The sequence below is a fragment of the Hippocampus zosterae genome, chromosome 1 (genome assembly GCF_025434085.1).
Source record: "Hippocampus zosterae strain Florida chromosome 1, ASM2543408v3, whole genome shotgun sequence".
NCBI classification, from domain to species: domain Eukaryota; kingdom Metazoa; phylum Chordata; class Actinopteri; order Syngnathiformes; family Syngnathidae; genus Hippocampus; species Hippocampus zosterae.
In genome coordinates, this window is record NC_067451.1 from 8,628,178 (window position 1) to 8,649,147 (window position 20,970).

General features: G+C 43.1%; 3 protein-coding genes across 9 annotated transcripts; 1 reads left to right on the top strand and 2 right to left on the bottom strand.

Annotated features, from left to right (window-relative positions):
* Nucleotides 1-6,000: 6,000 nt before the first annotated feature.
* b4galt7 (xylosylprotein beta 1,4-galactosyltransferase, polypeptide 7 (galactosyltransferase I)) lies at nt 6,001-12,163 on the bottom strand. Of its 3 annotated transcripts, none has more exons than XM_052077856.1 (6): nt 11,533-12,163; nt 10,046-10,387; nt 8,833-9,058; nt 8,602-8,685; nt 8,425-8,529; nt 6,001-7,759 (listed from the first exon to the last, which is right to left on the bottom strand). In XM_052077856.1, the coding sequence occupies exons 1-6, from the start codon at nt 11,583-11,585 to the stop codon at nt 7,610-7,612; spliced, it is 960 nt and encodes a 319-aa protein (XP_051933816.1). In that variant the 5' UTR covers nt 11,586-12,163; the 3' UTR covers nt 6,001-7,609. The 3 variants fall into 3 exon arrangements, with proteins under 3 accessions (XP_051933816.1, XP_051933742.1, XP_051933897.1); XM_052077782.1 differs by having other exon boundaries at nt 6,001-7,765; nt 11,533-12,160; XM_052077937.1 differs by lacking the exon at nt 11,533-12,163 and adding an exon at nt 10,832-10,892 and having other exon boundaries at nt 6,001-7,765.
* Nucleotides 12,164-12,528: 365 nt separating this feature from the next.
* Nucleotides 12,529-14,884, bottom strand: tmed9 (transmembrane p24 trafficking protein 9). The gene is made up of 5 exons (XM_052079676.1): nt 14,700-14,884; nt 14,258-14,358; nt 13,914-14,039; nt 13,692-13,838; nt 12,529-13,421 (listed from the first exon to the last, which is right to left on the bottom strand). Exons 1-5 carry the CDS (start codon nt 14,845-14,847, stop codon nt 13,272-13,274), a joined length of 672 nt encoding a protein of 223 aa, XP_051935636.1. The 5' UTR covers nt 14,848-14,884; the 3' UTR covers nt 12,529-13,271.
* A 234-nt stretch (nt 14,885-15,118) lies between these two features.
* tmem216 (transmembrane protein 216) lies at nt 15,119-17,522 on the top strand. 5 transcript variants are annotated; one of them, XM_052085047.1, is made up of 6 exons: nt 15,167-15,192; nt 15,937-15,950; nt 16,026-16,119; nt 16,195-16,287; nt 17,055-17,256; nt 17,362-17,522. In XM_052085047.1, exons 1-6 carry the CDS (start codon nt 15,183-15,185, stop codon nt 17,375-17,377), a joined length of 429 nt encoding a protein of 142 aa, XP_051941007.1. In that variant the 5' UTR covers nt 15,167-15,182; the 3' UTR covers nt 17,378-17,522. The 5 variants fall into 5 exon arrangements, with proteins under 5 accessions (XP_051941068.1, XP_051941007.1, XP_051940841.1 ...); XM_052084881.1 differs by having other exon boundaries at nt 15,169-15,192; nt 16,026-16,287; XM_052084968.1 differs by lacking the exon at nt 15,167-15,192 and having other exon boundaries at nt 15,900-15,950.
* The last annotated feature ends 3,448 nt before the right edge of the window (nt 17,523-20,970 follow it).

The following is a 20,970-nucleotide window of genomic DNA, read 5'->3' on the forward strand; positions in this document are numbered from 1 at the left end:
ACACGCACACACACACGAGCACAGTGTTTGTGTGGGACTGAGTAAGGCACAAGGAGACAAATTAAGGAGCAATTAGACTTTGGCATGATGACCACCATGTGACCACTATGTGGCGCTATTCCAGCATCCATTTCTACACCCATCGAATTTCTTCTCCTTGGCTAACAAGCTGTCCATAATGAACCATCGCTCCATTATCTGAACCGCTAATCTTGGAGGGTTGCGGGCGTGCTGGAGCCTATCCCAGCTGCCATCGGGCAGGAGGCGTGGTACAACCCTGAACTGGTTTTCAGCCAATTGCAGGGCACACTTAAGTGTTCACACGGCACACGTTTGCTCCGGTGCTGCACCGATGTATTTTGTTGTGATATATTTTACCCCGGAGCAAATTTTGTGGAGCGGTCACAGGTACAAAGCCGCTGAGCGTGTTAACTCCGGCGTAGCACCTGTGCAGCCCCACTTGCGGTCACACGGCAGTTTCAGCAGCGGAGCAAAACGATGGAAAACAAAAGAGCTGTCGTGTTGGTTCTTTTTAAAACATAAACAACTCAAGCAACTACTGTACAGGCACGTCCTTCTCGGTTTCTGTGCCTTCTGCTCGAGAGGCGTTCAATGACCACCCATGAAAACGTAAATCAATGATGACTTCAATGACACTCAGAAAAGCAAATGTATAATGCGCTAAACAGAAAATCAAGAGTGGAAATCACCCAAAAAAAATCAATTGGGGGGGGTGAACACAGAGTGCGAAAGCAACGCATTCTCGTCGTATGTAATCAACTCTTCTCATGCGAAGCGAGGCTACTTCCCCATCAACACTATTCTAAAATGACTCCTATTGCAGTGTACCTTTTGGCAGCCATTTTAGGACAAATCAGTCTTATTAGTCATCTCTATTTGTGAAAGTTTTAGTCCAGATTTAGTCACGAAAAACTCCAAAAGCTTCTAGTATCGTTTTAGTCTCCTATTTTTGTAGAATTAATCATTTATTTAATACGCTTTAATTATACATTGAATGATTTTGACAAAATACTACAACATCAAGAAAACAGAATCGGCTTCGCTATCAAACAAGCAAAACAAAAATGCAGTAATTTAGTAGCTCCTTCAGCCAGAGACTGTTACACCCGCGCTGCAAGAAGGAGATACAGACGCTCGTTCCTACCGGCTGCTGTCAGGCTGCTGAATAAAAATAACAACAATAATAATAATAATAATAATTAAATGTGAAAGACAATTGTAAATAGCACTGCGATTGATCCATTTTGTGTTTATATTGCACTTAATTGAACGGTGTTTGTTGTTTTTTTTCTCCCTTCTACCTACATTCTTGCTGCTGCAGGCTGTAAATTTCCCCAGTGTGGGACAAATAAAGGATATCTTATCTTATCTTATTAACCGCATATCTGCGGCTTTGGATTTCACCTAATTCTGTTTTAGTGGACCTCAGATTCTGCTGAAAGTCTGAACTTCACTCAGCATGCAATTAAAAAATAAAGTGGATGGCTGGAAACATCTGTACTGGATCTATAGAGAAATGCTCAAACTAGCCACATCAATATTGATCTAAGATTCTAATCTACGCTCGTCATTCTTAACTGCTAGGCCAAAAGTGGACTTTGCAACAAAGTCTTGGGACACAGGTGAGGCTGTCACGGTGTTGTGTGTTCTTATCTGATCCACTTTACCACAACACCTTGATGTCCATGTCCACCAATCAGCAGGTAGCGTCGTCTGCGCCGGGGGGCAGGAAGTACAAAAAGAAAGCATCCCCCCACATTGTGCCTCCCCCAACCACAGAAGAAGTGAGGCTCTCAATGAAAGAGAAAGTGACACCCAAAAATGCTGAGTTGTGTTTGTACCTGAGCAGGTGTTCTTGATGATGTCATCGCACGAAGAGGAGGGGGCGGTGTGTGTCACTCGCCACACCTGTCCATCAAAACACTTTTTGATGTTCTGATCTGACTTGCCGGACTGAATCCCGCCAGTGGCCCCTTGACAGATGGGTGTGTGCGCTCATGTGACACCCCCTTTTGTCTCCAGGTGTGTGTGTGTTTGTGTGTGTGTATGTGTGTGTCCCCAGGCTCTTCCTGTAGCCGCATTTCCCCCACCTCTCTTGGGGCCATGAGAGGTATTTGGGTCCCTAAGTGTTCCCTGGTGAGAACAATTAGAGCCTAAACGCCCCCCCCCCCCCCCCCACCACCACCACTCACTCACCCATCGCTCACATTTGTTTACTCGCCGCCTGGACCAATTTGATGCTGTGCTGCCTCCACGTGCCGAGTTAATGCTGCCTTCAGGGCGTACGTCGTTAGCGTTTCCTTGGGGTGCCGAATTAGCATTAGCTTCAGGTGTCATTAAGTGTTTGTTGCCTTCAGGTGACGTTTTTGGCCGCCAGTACCTTCAGATGCCACATTGGTGTTGTTGTGCCTTCGGACGCCACGTTGAGGTGCTCACGGGGTGGAGTCGGTTTTACGTTGCCTTCAGAAGCGTCTGCTGATGTAAATGAGCTTTTATTTGGGAAATTTGCGTTTCTCTTGAGGTTTTGGAAAAGGGAAGTTTTCTTGTGATGTATGTTAAGAAGAGGACTTGTCGATTTGCTCAGTTTAGGGGGTGGAAAAGTCTTGACTTGACTCATTTGCAGCCGCCGTGCTGGTGTTCCAATCAGAACACGACAAGTCTTAGCTGCTAAACCTTATTGGGCCAATGATGTGAATGTCTCGTGGCACACCACCACAACAAAAAGAAGAAGAGTGACAATCTCACCAATTAGGAGGTGTCGCCATCATGACACACCAGGGTTAGAAATAGTTTTGACTTTGACTTTTTGAATTCGGATGGTTTTGATTAGTTTTTATTTCTTCAAAAACAGTTTTGATTCAATTTTATTCGTTTTAGTATAAATATTTTTTTTGGGGGGGTGTTGCTGATTTATTTACAGGTATTTATTTTTTAATATATGGAGTGTTTGTGGAGTGCTCCCGAATCATCTCTCCGTGACGTGAAACGGAACGTAGCCAATCAAGAAAACGGCAGCCATAAATAAAAACAAACTTGCCCGAAACAGTGTTGTATTTTGTGGGTTCGCCGGGATCGTTATCAAGCTCCTATCAAATCTTACCGAGGACTAACATGGTGTATTCTATTTATGACCATGTTTATCCAAAGTGAATCAAATGAACCATACAGCGCCTCCTACTGTACATCAGCGTAAATGTCATGAAGTTAATGTCTGACGGGAGTTGCAAAGAACAGAATTCAAAAAGAAATGAAACGTATTGAGCAGATGGCGCCTGAATCCGGCAGACAGATGAAGCGTCTGTTGACGTGGCGTATGGTGTTTTTTTTTTCACGCGAATGGACGCCGCCGCTCGTCTGCTGTTCATTTGTCTTTCACGCCTCCCCCGAAACTTCCTGTCAGCCGATGATGAACGTTCACAACTTTACGGCCCGCAAAAGTGACGACAGACAGATAGACGTTTTCAGCCAGGTGGGACGTTAACCAGATAACCAGGTGTCCGGGCAGCGACCGTAGGACCCCACACCCAGATACGCCCCATAAACTGCAGCGAGCCAATCACAAAGCTCTTCACACACGCCGCATTCCAATCAATTATGCAAATATTCCCTTGACAGACTGTACTTTTTACTCCTTCATTTGGTCCTCGCTGCTGGATTTTGATATGTGGGGCCTTTGTGGATAAGCTTCCATGTGATCTGTAAAGTAATCCCGCCTCCGTCGTGAGTTCCTAGTTCGCAGTCCCACTATTTCCGGTGTAATTCCATTGTCAGGAACGAGATGGCGACACACTTAGTTTGACAGTCCGTCCATCCATCCATCCATTTTCTGAACCGCTTATCCTCACATGGGTCGCGGGGGTGCTGGAGCCTCTCCCAGCTGTCTTCGGGCAGTAGACGGGGGACACCCTCAAGTGGTTGCCAGCCAATCGCAGGGCATGCACAGACAAACAACCGTTCGTGCTCACACTCACACCTTGGGACAATTTAGAGTGTTCCATTAGCCTGCCATGCATGTTTGTGGAATGTGTGAGTACCCGCAGAAAACCCACGCAGGCATGGGGAGAACATGCAAATTCTACACAGGAAGGTCAGAGCCAGAATCGAACCCTGCACCTCTGCACTGCGAGGCGGACGTGCTCACCAATCGAGGTGAAATCCTCTACAATCCTGCTTTTTAGGCCTACAGACACAGACGGCTGTAGGCTCAGTTAATCTTTGGGCAGGATTCATGATGGACATTGTCAGACAAGTTCATTTTGTGATTTGGATGAAAGTGTAACTGTAAACACAAAGAGGGATCTGTACAAAGTTTGCACAATTTTTTTTTTGTGCTATCCTTACTAAAGCGCTGGGATCAGGCACCCATTTTGCATTCACCCATGAGCAGACATCAAAACAGATGGGTGTGATTGCCGCGCTGTGTGAGACTTTGCGAATGTGTCGGAACGATTACGTGTCGTTATTTCGATTGTATCAAGACGAGAATGTAATGGCTTTTATTAAAAATTGATAGCATTTATGCATTTACTATCCACAAAGTTGAAGGGCGACACAAAAAGTCAAGCTGTTCGTGTCTTAAGTGTTTCCGCAAAAAAGTGTATTTCATCATATGCCATCATCTGTGACACTCAGTCAATATGAATTGCATTTACTATGAATGTCTCAAGAGACTTGAAGTGTTGGGGACTTTCACATCTGCCTAACTCTAGATTCCACTTAACAACGTTGCAGTCCAAAGATGACACCTAATGCCGAACAGATCAATGTTTTGTCGGTGCAGGTTTGTGAGTTTGCGAACGAGCCTTGTGTGACTAAGATGGCCGCGGGGCTCCTCTCAGCCCAAGTGTGTAATTGTGACGAATTCTCGTAAAAAGCAAACCTTTCAGCCCTGAGGACCAAAATGTCAATCGGCACTCCGCTTCCAGAAAGATTCACGAGAAATTACCAGACGTCGGAGGGGCGGTCACATTGTGGCGGCGGGACCGGGAGGCTCGTTATTTGATAAACAACACCCACGCACGCACGAACACACACACACATACACATACACACACAAGTTATCACCTGCACTCCAACTATGACAAGAATGTCACAAGCCCATAACTCAGAGCAAACATTACTAGTCGACTTCGAGGAACACTCAGCCAATCTCAGCCATTACTCGTTGACTTAGAAGAGAAGTGGGAAACCATCAGACAAGACTCGTGGACTTAGAGGACTGAGCCACGATTAGACATCACTAGTTAACGATTCAGTACCAACCAATTCTAGACCAAGTCTGAAAAGACGTTTAAATACGTCTTTGGGAGTGAATGAGTTAAGCGTAAAGAGTCTCGGGCCACTGTTGGGACATTACAAGTCAACTTTGAGGAGTACCTGCCTTCTGTAAGACACTACTAGTCAACCTTAAATTTGACTAGTCAACTTAGAAGCAAACGTGCTGTTTGACTTCCGCATTGGGCAAAACCAAACGACGCGATTTCTTACAGTTGAGGTCAATGGCCGATTTCTACGTAGCTATGTTTGTCTTTTTTCTTTGAAATGGAGAATTGGGAATCTTTGAGTGAAATTGATGAATGTGAAAGATAATATGTAATCTATCATGGAGGAGCTGGACTTGGAATGGTTTAAGCTTCAGAAAGGAGACGACACTCATAAAGCTTTGATACTAAAAGAAAACAATGCACATCTTCCTTTCCATCTCATCACAAACCATATAAAAGGTCCAACCGATATGGATTTTTGGCAGAAGAAATTTCCGATAACCAATGAATTGGTCGATTCATTAAAAAAACAAAAACATTATGAATAAAATTACTCTGAGAAGGGTACGACAACAAAAATATGAAATCCGGGTTATACATTTCACTGAGAAGACTTTTTCCTTGAGTGTATAAGGACAACCGGATGTCCCAAATTTGACTATTTGGAAGTTTGAGACAGGAGACAACGTGGAAGAACCACAAAAGGGAAAACATAAAAATAAAAACGTACCGTTTATTGCCAACAAAATGGATGACAGCCGTCTGAGGTTGATTATCATGATCATCATTATTCTTGTTCAAAGATGTCATCATCTTACAAGTAACATCATGTCCATTTGTGGCGCTCCTCAAGAAAAACTAAAGTTAAAAAAAAAACCAAAACACTTAAATAGGAAAAATAACTTAAATAATTGATGCATCTCTTCCACTTGACATGACTTAACATCAAGACGTAATAAAAAAAAAAACTTTCGGAAACAGAACATTCTGCTGCTGCTCGCTAGCTAGGCTACATGTTAGCAATGCTAGCTCAGTTGAGGGGTGAGCAAACTTTTGAATTCTGGGGCCACTTTTGACTTTTCTAAACTACATTGGCATTGTTCTTTGATGTTGTCCATGTGTGTGTGAATGGTTGTTCGTCTCTTAATGTGTGCCCTGTGACTGGTTGGCGACAGGGGTGTAGTCCGCCTTCCACCCAAAGTCAGCTGGGATAGGCTCCAGTAATTCTCAGCAACTCTGTTCAGGATAAGTGGTGTTGAAAATGTATGGATGGATAGATGGATACAATAAAACATTCAATGTAATGCCTTTTCTATTTTTTTCCCCCAATTTGACTTTTAACACTAGACTTTCCATTCCTGCCAATAATGATAATGAAAAGAAAACTAATAAATAAAACCCTGTGCCCATGCAAAAGATGATGTGAAGCAGCAGAGACTGGAGAATCTTGTCCAGTTGGCGGCGCCACCTGCTGTTTGCTCTTCTAACAATCTATTCAAGAGATGTTGGGAATCACTGAGTCTTTCTGTACTCCCCTATCATTATACCGACAGTATACTTTATTTGTATTAAGCATACCTGGATATTTCCTCAAATAGCCACCAAAAATGTCTGACTCGTGATTCGGAAATGAGCGAATGATTCATCAATCATTCATCACATCTGCACACACTAATAGCTACAAAGGGATGCAAGAAAAAACTAAAAAAGTGACGATTGACATGTTGGTGTCTTGGGCACAGAATTAGTTTAGAGAAAGAGCTAACCCAATTCCCCCAACGTAAAAACAACAATGGTACAATGGAACGCGAGATTGTACAAGAGTTTTATGTCGCACAACAACAGAGAGAGGACAAGGGGCTCACACTCTGACTGCCCCCCCCTCTCCCTCTCTTCTCTCTCTCTATATATATATGGGTTTATACTGCACTATACAGTATTTCAAGGTGAGTGGCACTCATTGTTTTGTACATTTGGAATGACATGGTACTGATTTCAGTGAAAAGAAATTGCACAAAATGAGTTTTTGCACTTCATGTTGTTTTGCTGAGCAGGAGTTTAGTGTCCTTGATTTGTAATTTACACGGGACACACATTTAGGGGTAACATTCCTTTTATCGTTAAAAAATAAAAGGTTGGTAAACCGGATTTCAGGGATAGGCTCCATTCGAACCAGACCACAAAATGGCCACCTCTCTGATTTCATGGCACTGGAGGGAGGCATTTTCAACACTGCCTAGTTGTGCCTCAACTGGTTCCTGTTCAGGAGCTTTCCAAAATAAAAAGCTTGTGTGGCAGCCTGCGTGCGTGTTTGCGTGCATGCCCTACATGAGGAGGCACCAGGGCGTCTGGTCTTGGTCGCAATCCAGCCTTGTGTTGATGATGGTGCAGGGGGCGCCCTCTATAGTCATCTCCTGGCGGGACTCGACATGGTAGCGCAGGTTGCTGAGGCCCCCTTCTGGATCCACTTTGAACTGCTCCTGCCCAAAAATACAACCAAAATATTTTACCGTGAAAGGACGCACGTGGGTTCCCTATTTCGGTCGCTTAAGACGTTGAAGAATTTCAATTTGGCTTTGCACTTGCTTTCATACAGTTAAATTTACCACTTTCAGTGGAGGAAACAATTTTATCAACACAAAATTAGTTCCTTTTAATTGTTAAATAATTCACACTTGTTGTGCTATTACTTGTAATTCATCAATTCATTAAGAACATTTTTTAAAAACATTTTTCAAAAGATAGTGGGTGGGATATTGCTGAAGCCTCAGTCATGACATCAGACGGCCATAACTCTGTTTGAAATCGATTTCTCATCAGTCGTCGGATTCCAGAAAAAGAACTGATTAACATTTGACTAAAATTTGCCGTGGACCTAGAATTGACCAAATTAGCAAGGTTGAAAAATGTTCAAAAATTATACATTTAACTTTTTATTCCATAATATACAATGGATGAATTAACCTATTATTTCATGAGATCAATGAATTTTTTTTTAAAAATCACCTAAAAAAAGTTCACATTAACTTCCCAAATTTAGGAGAGAGGGGCTTCAACAACTGTTTTATTTGAATGCTAAAAGTAAGCAAAAGTGCCGTGAGCATTTTTTTTTCTCCCTTGAGCGTGTGTCTCGGCGAACCTGCTTCTGGGCTGCCACACGCTTCTGGTCCCGCTTGCGCCAAGCCGGGTCGTGCACATGCAGGAAGGTCTTGTATCCCGTGGTGATGCCGCTCGGCCGGAACAACTGCAAATTGCCGCCACAACTTGGGACGTGTAGAAACCTCGCCCGTTAATTCTGAAGAGACGTGCCGCTTACCTGCAAGCCCGCCTTTCGCAGCCGTCTGTAAAACTCGTCGTCCTCGCGGCCCCACCCCCAGAAACGATTGGACATCCCGTTACACTGTGCGCGCAAACACACACGCACACAATTCAAATTGGTCTTTCTGGTCAAAATGTAATTTGTCATGCGATAATGTGAAATTGATCATGGCAAAACGTGATGACGTGATCAGGTGGAACTTGCTGACATGCAAAAGGCGGCCGTTACCATGTGGTAGTGCTTCTTGGTGAGCAGCAGGATGCCACCCACGTAGGTCTTGTAATGGTAGAGTGGGTGCAGGTCCGGCGAGGCCACATGGAAGGGCCCGTTGGCTGGGAAGCCGTAGTCCAGCGCGTCGTTAAGGGGCAGCAGGTCCACATCGTGCATGGCCAGGTAGTCCGTGTCGTTGGCGCTTTCCAGGTAGCCCACGTTGATCAGCGACGCCCGGTTGAACCTGCCGGCCGGCACAATTCCCGCAGTCGGCGAACGCGTTCATGCAAGCGTGCTTTTGCGTTGAGCACACGAGCGAGACCCTGCAGCGTCGTACCGCGTTGGGCCACAACAGATCAGGATGCGCTTGCTTGATTGGAAGAGTTGCTGAGGCCGAGATGGCCCCCTACTAAGCTGTCGTCGACATTCCCGCAGAATAGAGCCATTACGACCGTTGTAAGCGCTGTTTGTATGAGTTGCTGCTCTGTGCAATTTGAAGGTTTAGACTAACTGCAGCATTTATGCTCATGGGATTTCCCCATTACATGTTAGCATCAAGCTATCATACTTTCATTAGATATTATACAGTTTGGTTGAATATTTTGTTGTTTAAATCATCAATGTGTCCTTTGTTTTCTTGGTCTTTTGTTTCAAATTCATCTGGGTGAAAAAAAAAAAAGCTTGAGGCAAGCACACTGGGCCTTTTATTTGGATACCGGTGCGAGGCAGAAAGTGAGAATACAGTGATCCCTCACTATTTCGCGGTTCGTTTATCACTGATTTGGTACATCGCAGATTTTTCAAAACATTTCTAAAAAAAAAAATAAAAAATTGGGGGGGGGGTTCAAATACATGGAGTACAGTACTGTATATGTTGCTCTATGTGACTCGCTGTTGTTTTGCAGCTTCTAACGGACGGTTTGCGGACTTAAAAAAAAAAAAAGCTTAATTGGTTGCTACTTCGTGGATTATCATTTATCGCGGGTGGCTTTGGTCCCCATTAACCGTGATAAATGAGGGATTACTGTCGATGCTAACTTGGACGACATGAAACCTTGTGGACATTTCAAGCTTTCCCCAAACGAATCTGTCAATTGACTTTGATGCCACCATGTGAACCAATTCTTCGTACTGCATCAGTCGCCTCAAATACATCAAGCTTCTGTCCGTGCTCCAAAAATGACTTCCTGAAATTTTCCACACAATGTTGGAAGCCCCGGCACAGTCTCACCTGTAATGGTCCACCTGGTTGATGATGAGAATTTGGTGCGCAATCTTCTTCTTATTGAGGAAGGAGTGCATGAAAGGCACGAAAACCAGCAGCTCCTCAAAGCGCTCCCTGAAGGGCACCAGTAGCGACAACTTGTGCGGACCCCACGACTCCTCATCTCGCGGGCTGCTCTCGGCTCGGCACGCTGGGGGCGGTTGCTGCGGGAGGCGTCCGTCCCGCTGCGAGGAGGCGGCAGCGGCCATGTCTGACGAACAGCTGAGCTGCAGCCACAGCAGAGACGCAAGCAGCAGCAGCAAACAAAAGCCGAACAGCTTGTACAGCGAACAATGGTCCCCCGTTAACCTGTACAAAAAAAGCAGCATTACTACTTCAGCAAAGAGAAAGAGAGACAGACAGAGAGAACAAGTCTGTGTTACCTTAGCTCAATGAGCGATGAAGATAGGAAGATTCAACTTATATTTTCTAAAATCTTTTTATCTTACATTTTTGGAGGAAAAAAATGAACACAAAAATCCAAAACTTAGATTTTATTACATTTTACACAAATCCCAAACGTTCAATGTACTAGCCCGTGGTTAGATGGCATACATCAAAACGGTATTCCGTTTCGTGCCAAACGCTTTGAAAATTGGGAGATTTCATAAAGTAACACAGACTATGAAACACCCTATATGTATGCTCTTAGTATTTTTTGGAAGTTGTTTGAGAAGCACTGCTTTAAATGATTACAAAGTGCACTAGATTTCACTACTAAACAAACAAAAAAATTAACATCTGAGAAGTTACCTGACGACTAACACGCATCAGAAGTCACACAGTTGAATGCGACATGCTTTTAGTGAACTTCACTCACATTACGTCTGTCTTTTGATGAAGTATCCTATGAGCGTATATTCCAATGTTCAAGCAAATAAAATTAACTTTCTTCTTTAAATGACAAACCTCCCCTATCATCTAACCTTCTTCTGTAAAGGACAAACCTCCCCTATCATCTGTCATCATCATCATCTTTGAAAACATTGAAACAAAGAATGCGTGTCATGCATGAAGCCAACAAAGTCAAATTAATTCACAGGCGCACACACCTCAGGAGGTCTCTTATGAAACAAATACACACTTGTAATGTAGATCAAATGTTGTATTGTTTTGTAAAGCAGGTCTCTTAAGTGATATGCAAAAGAATCGCTGAATTAAATAATCCGAATTTGGAGCAATGCATACAGCCGGATCAACTTTTTTTTAATATTCTACAGTAGTTTCAACTTTCTACGAGATTACATTTTTAAATTCAGTTCAGTTACTGTGTGCAGCACATTTGCATTCAATCCCACTCAATATTTGACTTACTCCTTGTCTTCCTGGTCGACAACTTTTGAGGAGACATTTCTTCAAACAATGCAGTTTCAGAATTTAGAATAATGTCAAAATAGTCACAACATAAAATATGAGTGCTGGTTATTATGAAGTTGGTTTGACATCAAAATTACCTTCTCTGCTCCTTAAAGTAAAGCACGGGTTTCCTCCTCGATGAGAACATCATCGTGCTTCTTCAATCGTTCACTTTTTTAAAACACAATTCAAACTCCTGCGTGAGTCCTTAATATCGGCCATGCTGACGATCGCTCTCGTTTAATCGGACTTCATTTTAACTCGTCCAGCGATCAGCATTTTTCCTCCGGCCAAGAGTCGCTCATGTCGGCGGCATCTCGCCCAATGTCTGGACACGTAGCATGTAGCAATAGCATATAGCTGAACTGCGCCAAGCTAAGCTAACATGCTCCGAGCGAGAACCGGTAGCCGGGGTCCTGACATGTGAGGAGCCCGTTTAAAATGGACTCGACGCAAGCTTAAATAACTCGTCAAAATGTATTCTCCATTTTTTTTCGCCGAAAGAAGGGAGAAAAAGATCAATTTGGAGCCGAACGTGATTGGGTTCAACTTAATTTACTGCTCGAGCGGAAACAAAGCACAGATAAGATCCTAGCCTTTCTGAAAACGTAACGAAACAAGATTATCACAAACAAAAATTGGTTCCAACGGTGGCACGAACACTTGACGCAAATTGGAATTAAATAAAATACTGTAATGCCCTTCAATACGGAAAGATATAATCTGTCGTTTTTTTAAATAACTAAAACAACAATAACACACACATTCAGGAGTTACACACATTCAGGAGTTACAGTTAGTAACACACACTCATTGCGCTCCACACTCAAGACTAACTACCGGAGCCAATATTCACCCAACCTGGCTCCTCCCCTCTCTGACGTCACACAAATACAAGAAACAGATATTACAATACTTAGCTCCCCAAATACTATACGATAACTAACATTCAAATAGACAAGGCAGCTTTGTTTTAGCAGAGTAATTGTACCAGTTCACCTATGGAAGACACGTTGTGTTTCTGGAATGAGAAACACAACGTAAATTTCCCCATTGTGGGACAAATAAAGGATATCTTATCTTAAAAGACAACCTAATGGGTGAAATACTTTTATTTCAATATTTTTTTACATCATTACATTTTGTATCAAATTGCAATGAAAACAAAAGCATTAAAAACTTGTTTTGAGCAAATCGGGCTAAACCTTAATCACAAGTGTTGTATTGAAAAAATATCCAGCCCTTTTTTTTTCCAAAACAACGGAAATGCTTTTCAGTATTTTCTAAAATCAAATGTTGACTCAAACATCCAGGGGAAAGAAAAAAAAACAAACGACAGTGTCACACTACTGATTAATTCAAACTCCTGCATAGATTAAATGTTGAGCACATTAAAATCTGCAAAAAAAGTGAACATTAACACTGGACGCAGTAACTCATTCGTTTTCACTTTTCAGCTGTCAAAACTTTACAAACCAATTTTTTTTTGGGGGGGCGGAGATTCAAACCAATAAACTGAAATTGCCAAGCTCATGTGCGGTGAACACGTGACGGCGTCTCTCACACTCACACACACACACGCACACATATCGCCATGATGAATGCAATGTACACGTCGTCCAGCCGTCAGCGGCGACTTTTGAAATAATCATCCATCAACACAACGCCATGGGTCTGCTTCACATTTCACTGCATGATCCAAATATTTGCGTCCAAATGGAAATCATAAATATTCGTAATGGTCTCTAGTAACTTTTGTCCATCGCATTTCTGCTCCATACTGCATCTCTTCATAGACTTGGAACAGACGCGCGCACCCGCGTGTGCGAGCGAGTGTTTAGACCAGCTTCTTGGCTTCAAAGAAGCTCTTGAGGTGTCTCATCTGCCAGATGCCGATGGCCACCAAGATGAGGGTTTGCACGATGGACCACCATAGGACACGCTGGTTGGTGCTCTCGCTGGTCTGGCGGAAGCGCTCCTCCCGGTACTGCAGGAGACACGCGGACAGTAGGGGGCGCACGTGAACATCACTCCCCATCAGAAATTACCGCAGGAATGATCCAAAATGGCTTTTTACTTTTTCATACTTGCATATTCCTCACCATTACTTTATGCCTTTGGTCTACATTAAAGGGTATCTGTAATAGCTGGCATCAGTGTGGTCTTTTGGGGAGGCATTTATTAAGTGCCATAGGTCAATAAAATGTTGTGGAAACACTGCAATATTCATAAACATGATTTCTCATCCCCCACTGACCCTCTGGTAGTTCTGCTCCTTCTGGATCTGGTCCACCTGCTCCACCAGCTGCCTTACTCGCACTTGCAGTTCCGACAGCTTGTCTTTAGCGGCGATCTCGGCGTAGTTGTTGGCGTGCTCGCCCACCTGGATGTCCAGGTGGACCCTCTGAGAGCAAGCGGCAAGCGCTGGTCAAGGAAAATTGTGGCACAAGTGCGGTCGCGTTGTGCGGCGCATATTCACCAGCATGCCTCCGGCGAAGAGGGAGAACTTTGACGAGTTGGAGTGCAAGCAGATCTGATGTTCTCCGGGGGTGTGAGACGTGAAGGTGAATCTTCCCTCGGAGCCGTACTGTCGAGAGAGGATCATCTGCAAAGAGAAAAAACACATGCACACCCAATTTAGTCCTGGGAAATGTTTGACAACGGATTAGAAAAAAAAACTCGTCTCGCATTTCAGTTTAATTTTTTTGACATGTGAGAAAAGAGTCTGCTGGTTTTCATTTTGAAGTCATTAAGCAAATATCAGCATAAGCCTGAAAACAAATTATATTTGTCGGGCCCTAGTTTTAATGAAGAATAACGAACCTTTTCATCTGGGTCTTTGACTTCCACAAACATGCCCAGACCCTGAGTGGCCGGCAGAAATTCCTCTTTGTGTTTGTCGTACAGCTGAGTCCGATAGTTACCTGCAAACACAACAGAGTGGATTCGAGTCGATATAAAATGCCCTTTCTCTTTACTGTCAAAAACACAAAATAAAGCGCCACCAGGCAACTAATATCTGCTTTAATACATCTTGTGGCAAACAGTTCCGAGCCATAGTAAGATTCAAAGGGTCATATGCAACTTGAAGGGGAACATTTGCATATTTAAATGTCTCACAACTCAAGTATCACTACGTTAAGTGAACGGAAGTTGTACAGAAAAAAATGTTTTCAAAATCACACTTTAAGAAAACGATGATTTGAATCTCAAAGTTTGCGAGCGAGCAATTAGCAACTCCACTTCCCGACGCCTAGGCGCTTACCGATGATCATCGTCTCATCGGGAATTTCTTCTACGAAACATTTCTTCTCCGTTTCTCCGATGTGGAAGTACAAGGACGTGACGAGGCCGTAAAAAATGTTGAGAAGGAAAAACGACAACATAGCCGACCACATCCTGACAGCCGCCATCTTACTGTCAGGAGAGAGCGCTATACTGCAGCTGCGCAGAAGCAGTAATGCCACGTCAACCAATAACTACGTCCTGACTAATCAGTACCTTCGAAATATTTAACTTTTAAAAATTAATAGTTGAAACATAAAAAAAACAACCGACGCCGATAAAAAAATAATATTAACGCTCAGATAAAACAAGAAAACATGACGTTAAAAGTTCGGAATTAAAAAACACCTAATAGTGCTCTTTTTTTCCAGTGGAGGGCAGGAAAACAACTACCGTTCAGTTACGTCGACAAGCGAAGAAGTGTCGCTTCGCTTCCACAAAGCTGTTTCCACGGTAACTAGAAATGGCGACCGGTAAGTCGTTCCGTCTCTGAACATAACTACTACATTTATCGTCATTTACAAAAAAATCGGCGTTTATCTTTATATTTTGTACGTTACAGTTACATGCCATCAACTAATGCTTAGTGCTACCACATGATGAGCTTTAACGCATTTTAATGTGATTAATTTGACCAGCACCGCGTCTGCCTACTAAGAGTACTGTACTTTAGACTGAACTGCAATATTTTGAAAAAAGGCGAAACACTGATCGTCGATCATAAACTTTTCAAAACACCAGTTACCAAATGTTAAAAGTTTCCGTCCGTATGGTCCCGTTGTCAAGCAAATTCAGCCCGCTTTACGTCATTTTTTTGAGCAGGTAACTGATGATTCGGTAAAAGCCCAAGTTCGGATTCAAATCCTTCGCAAAATAAACGTTTAGAGGTGCAGACTTCGAGATGTACTTAATACAAATAAAAAGTAAAAATGAGTCAGTTACATGTAAGGAAAAAAAGCTTTGATAACCCGGTACGAAAAAAAAACCCCTCAACATAATCTGAAAAAAAAATCTGTATCCTTTTGTTCCCTCAGATGTATGCTATTAAAACATGCTTCCACAGCTTTGCTAATGTGGATTTACTAACAAAATAATGAGCTAACTAAAACAAATAAATAAAGGCATTTTAAAGGGCAGAAGCTAATAGTTTTTATGAGGTGCATGGCATTCAACTTGTATTGGTGTTTTGACTCTGATGTCATTTGTTTGTGCTTCAGGCAGCCAGCCAATCGTATCCTTCATGTGATTTCATTTTGCTTGCGTGTCTGCTTGACCTTGTGCACGTGACCTTGACGTGCACCCTCAGCTGTCATCGACCCCTCTGCAGGTGCTCCTGTACCTCAACTGCTGGTACTTTGCCGCCTTTTTCCTGGCAACCATCCTCATGTTCATCTATAAAGGTCGTCTGACGACAAACTTCCAACTACAGTGCGCGTCGAGAAGTTTCTTGAAGATCTTCTGCTTCTTCCCGGCAGGACTTCTACTGCCCTATCCGGCTAGTAATTTGATTCTGGACGTGGCGCTGCTGTTTCTCTTCCTCGGTCTGGAGATTCTGCGTATCTTCTACGGTAGGTGGTGACGCTGCACTCGGGACGTTTCATTTTTTTAATGACATTCAAAGGGACACGGTACACTACCTGAAAAAGAAAACAAAATCATGTTAGCCCCATGAAGCCAGTTTGACTTAAATTTCGTAGAATTATCTATCATGAGAGGACCCACAAAAAAGTCAAGAAGCTATGCCTTTAACACCAATGGAAGTCTGCCATCTTACTTTGAAGTGGTCAAAGTATGATGATTCACCATAAATCCTAAATTAAATAACACTTTGAAGAATCAACCAATTTGATTTAACACCTTTCAATCTGGTAGACTTGTATGGTATGAGTACACCCACAAAAAAAGTCTGAAGAAGCCAGTAACCCTGCCATATTCGTTTAAATCGGCCAAAGTGTGATAATTCACTTTAAAATGTGAAATAAATCTTTAGAAAATTCATACCCTGAAGTCAGTTTGACTTTTCCACATGAGATTCTATGATGAGAAGACCTACAAAAAAAGTCTCAGGAAGTCATGCTGGAAATGTCGTTTTGGTTTGAATGTAAAACTACCGGTAATCACTCTTAATGAACATTCAATCCCTTAACCCAGTTTGACATAGCAACATGAAATTTGCTAGGCACACCTATCATGAGTAGATCCACAAAAACGTGTGAAGAAGCCATCCCAGATACAGCACAGGAAGTCTGGCATCTGTGTTTGAAGCGGCCGGCAAACCTCTTGATGTGGATTGAAACTGTTGATATCGGTGACAACCATATTGTGTATGTGTCAGGATGGAAGGGCAACCTGTGTGAGCACGCGGTGACCACGGCGGTGTCTCTGTTCCTGCTTCTGCCGTGCATCACGCTGTCTGCCTACTTCCTGTTTCTGCAAAGTTTGGTGCTGCGTCTGGAGTTCCTGCTGGGCTTGGTCCTGCTCGGCTTCTATAGCCTCCAGTTCCTGCTCAGCATCCTGGCCTTATCCGCCTTCGCCAGGTGAACTACACACACCCTCACCATTGCAGACCACACCCCCACTAAAAAACATGCATTGCCTCATGTGATCCCACTAAAATGTTCCTTCATGTTTTCTTCCTGTAGGTCCAAAGTTTATTGATGAGCACCAAGCATCACATCAAACATGTCAGATTTCATTTGTATATAATTTTGATACTTATACTACATATTGACATTTTTACTTTTATACAAAAAGAGCTAATAAAGCTCTGAACATCAAATCAATAAATAGTCTTTATCAACAACGTTTTGTGTCTCGCTTCTTCTGTTTGTCACTCTCCTTAAAAATATAATATTGTACTCGCTAATCTATACATGTTTGAAATACAATTTAGAACGTTTCTACAGAGCTTGATTTGCAAAATATTATTAGGATAACCAACATCTTTCTTGTCTTCCTTTTGACATTTTCCCCCACTCAACTGGAAACAAAAAAAATGACTCTTGGCCACTAATATCCACCAAGGAGCACATCACAGAAGACCAGGAACGATTATTGTCTCTGACCGAATCACCTTTTGGAAAGGGGGTCCCACAAGGTTCAATTTCAGGACCACTTCTCTTTCTAAAACAGTATCATAATTATGATGCTGATACACTGGAGCTTGCTCTCATTCATCCATTCTCTGTAGAGCTTCTCCTCCTGACAGGTTTGTGGATGTTCTGCAGCCTATCAGCTAATTTTGGGCAAGAGGCAGGGTACACTCTGAACAGGTCGCCAGTCCCTCATGCTCATTGATTCCAAATTACTTTTGAATGGTAGTAAAACAATAACAACTGTATGTGTGGCATCTACTTCAACTTCCTCCATCTCTCTATTTCCAACCATTTGATTGATTGATCAACAGGAGATCATCAGAATTTCTACTGATAAATCGTCTGCTCATTCACATATTTCTCACTCTTAACTGAGAAACATATTCCACTGGAGAACATCACAAAAGATAACAGCAGAAGCTACCAGGAAACTTTTTCTCTGTGAAGAGCTAAAAAAATGTCCACAAGTCCCTACTAGTGTCCACTGAAGAGCAAATCTCACGAGATCATCACAGAAGGTGAACAGGACATAATCAAAACGTCAGCAGATCATCGAGACCCCACAGAAGACCATCACCAGGGCATCAAGGGAAAGCTGTTGGTGCTGCGCTTCTTTCCTGAGCCTGACAGCAGGTGGCGACAGAACACTTGGCTGGAGTTGAGGAAAACGGGTCAGAGGTCACAGCAGAAGTCAATATGTCAGAAGCGCTGAACTTTAAATGTCCTCCGAGGACCGTCAGAGTTTGCGCAGACTATCGCCAGCTTGTTTTACCGCATTCTGAGGACCTTGTTTATCTTTGTTCGATGCATGCGCAGATAAGCGAAAGCATGCCGTCGTCACGGTAACGCTCTTTAAGCCTCCAAATGCTGATTGCAACGGCGGCGGGGCACGTTTGATTTTGTCTGTAAGCTTTCATTCGCATCCACAAACTCTTTCACTCTCACCGATGGGATCATGTCAGCATGTGCGTGCATGCGCAGCACGTTCCAACATGTTCATAAAACATGAAAAATATTTGACTCCAACATTGAACTCACTTTAAACCTATGGAAAAAAAACCTGACTCTCATGAGTTTCTACATTCAAAGTATTCAAGGCATTTGATTACCATCAGCGGGAACTGAGGGTTCAAGTCAAGTCAACAGAATTTATAGAGCACTTCCAAACAGCCATCGCTGCATACAAAGTGCTGTACATGGAGCAATTTAACATGAACAATAAACAGGAGGGCTTTGAAGATGGGCAGCGAGGAGGCTTGCTGAATGTTCAGTGGGAGGTCATTCCAGAGCGAGGGACCAGCAACAGAAAAGGCTCGATCCCCTCTCAGCCTCAGTTCAGCATCTTCCTGCAGGAAACTCGAACAGGGTCACAAGGGTTGAGGATCGAACGGTTGGGGGACCACCCACCCCACCACCAGAGCCATGGTGCCCCGGAACTCATCCATTCCAGACATTTTCTATTTATTTATTTATTTATTTTACAGCCTCATCTAGTGAATGAAACTCCAACCAGCAAAAGTCAAAATAAATTACCTCCACCAAGGCACAAAAATCAAAATACTGACTGAGGAATTATAACATGTTGCACTCCCATCCAGTAGGTGGCAGTAGTGCACATTACAAACAACCCGATTCACGCCTGACCTGGCTATGCAGTAACATTCTAATTCTGCTAAATAACGAATAAACAAATGAACAATGCGACAAACGAAACTACAGGACAGTTTCAAACTAATGAATATTACAGAAACTACGATACACGAACAAAGTAATGATGTAACAAACTTCAGTCAAAACACAAAAAGTTCTCCTGAGACATCATTCCTTCACTTGTAAAAATACGATAAAAATATAACTTGAATCTCAAAAATACATTCTCGTCATCTCGACCGCCTCCAATTTTTTGACAGTGAAGGAAAGCGAACAGGCCCTAAGGAAGCATTTTAAAAGTATCTGAATGACTTGAAGTCTGTTTTAAGAAGGTGAAATGTGTTTTAGAAGTACAACTCTTGCCCACAACTTTTTAGATCTGGTTGGTGGGTGCAGAATGCGGTAAAATACACCTTCTCCTCTCTTGCAGCTGTGATAATCACCACACCTGGCCATTTTCAACCACGTGACTTTTCAATGCTCGTTCACGTGACGGCCCCCGGGGCTCACACCAATCTGCCCCAACGCCACGTCGGCACACCGACGAGGAAGAAGAAGGTAGGAGGAGGTAAGGAGGTAAATAAAGGAGGGACACGCGCACACACACACACACACACACACACACACACACACACACACAAAGAGCAACCTGGCAGGGGAAAAGAGTGGGTGAGTGAGTCCCTCCCTTCCTGCCTCACCTCCCTCCCTCTTCTAAGCCTTTCTAGAAGCTTCCAGGCAGGATGGAAAACGCCACGTTGCGCGTCCCCACCACCTCCTCGCCCAATCCAGCTGTTACTGTCATCAGGGAAGAGACAGCTGGCACGCTCGATTGCCTCTGTCTGACATCAGACATTAAGATGCGTTGTGTCATGATGGACAAATGCAAACGTGTCAATGGCCTCCTCCAGAGAGTTCAAGTGTGATGGCAATGAACTCGTTCACTTGAATTTAATTGAAAGGAATTGAGCCGGATTGAATTGAATTACTGCCAGTAAAGAATATATTTGTGAAGCCTGAATGTTATGAACCAAATCAGTGAATCAATCGTAAGGAATTTACCTGTGAAAATTAATATACAGTATAGATATATATTTTTATGATTCATCAAGCAATTTACAAACGGATCAACAGATGAATATGAGAATGCTGCCCCCCCCCTCCCCCCAGCAGACAAGATGCACACACCAAAAAGAGCCACAATGAACCTCCAGTGCACACCGGCATACTTGCTCTATGCCAATACAGATTTCAATATTTGCAGATTTTTTTTCCTTTTTTGGGGGGGGGGGGGGTGTATGGGCGGCGGGGGGTAACCGCCGCCCATACACGCCGCCCCGTTTCTGCTTATTGTCAGTCTATTGTCATTTTCCAAGAATTTGGAGTTTACCCCAAATAAATATATAAATAAATAAATAAAACGTGACCGGATCAATTATATGCGAAATTTTGCTACTTGACCACCACTGATACTTTTTTTGGTCTATATATGAGCCCTGATATTGACTG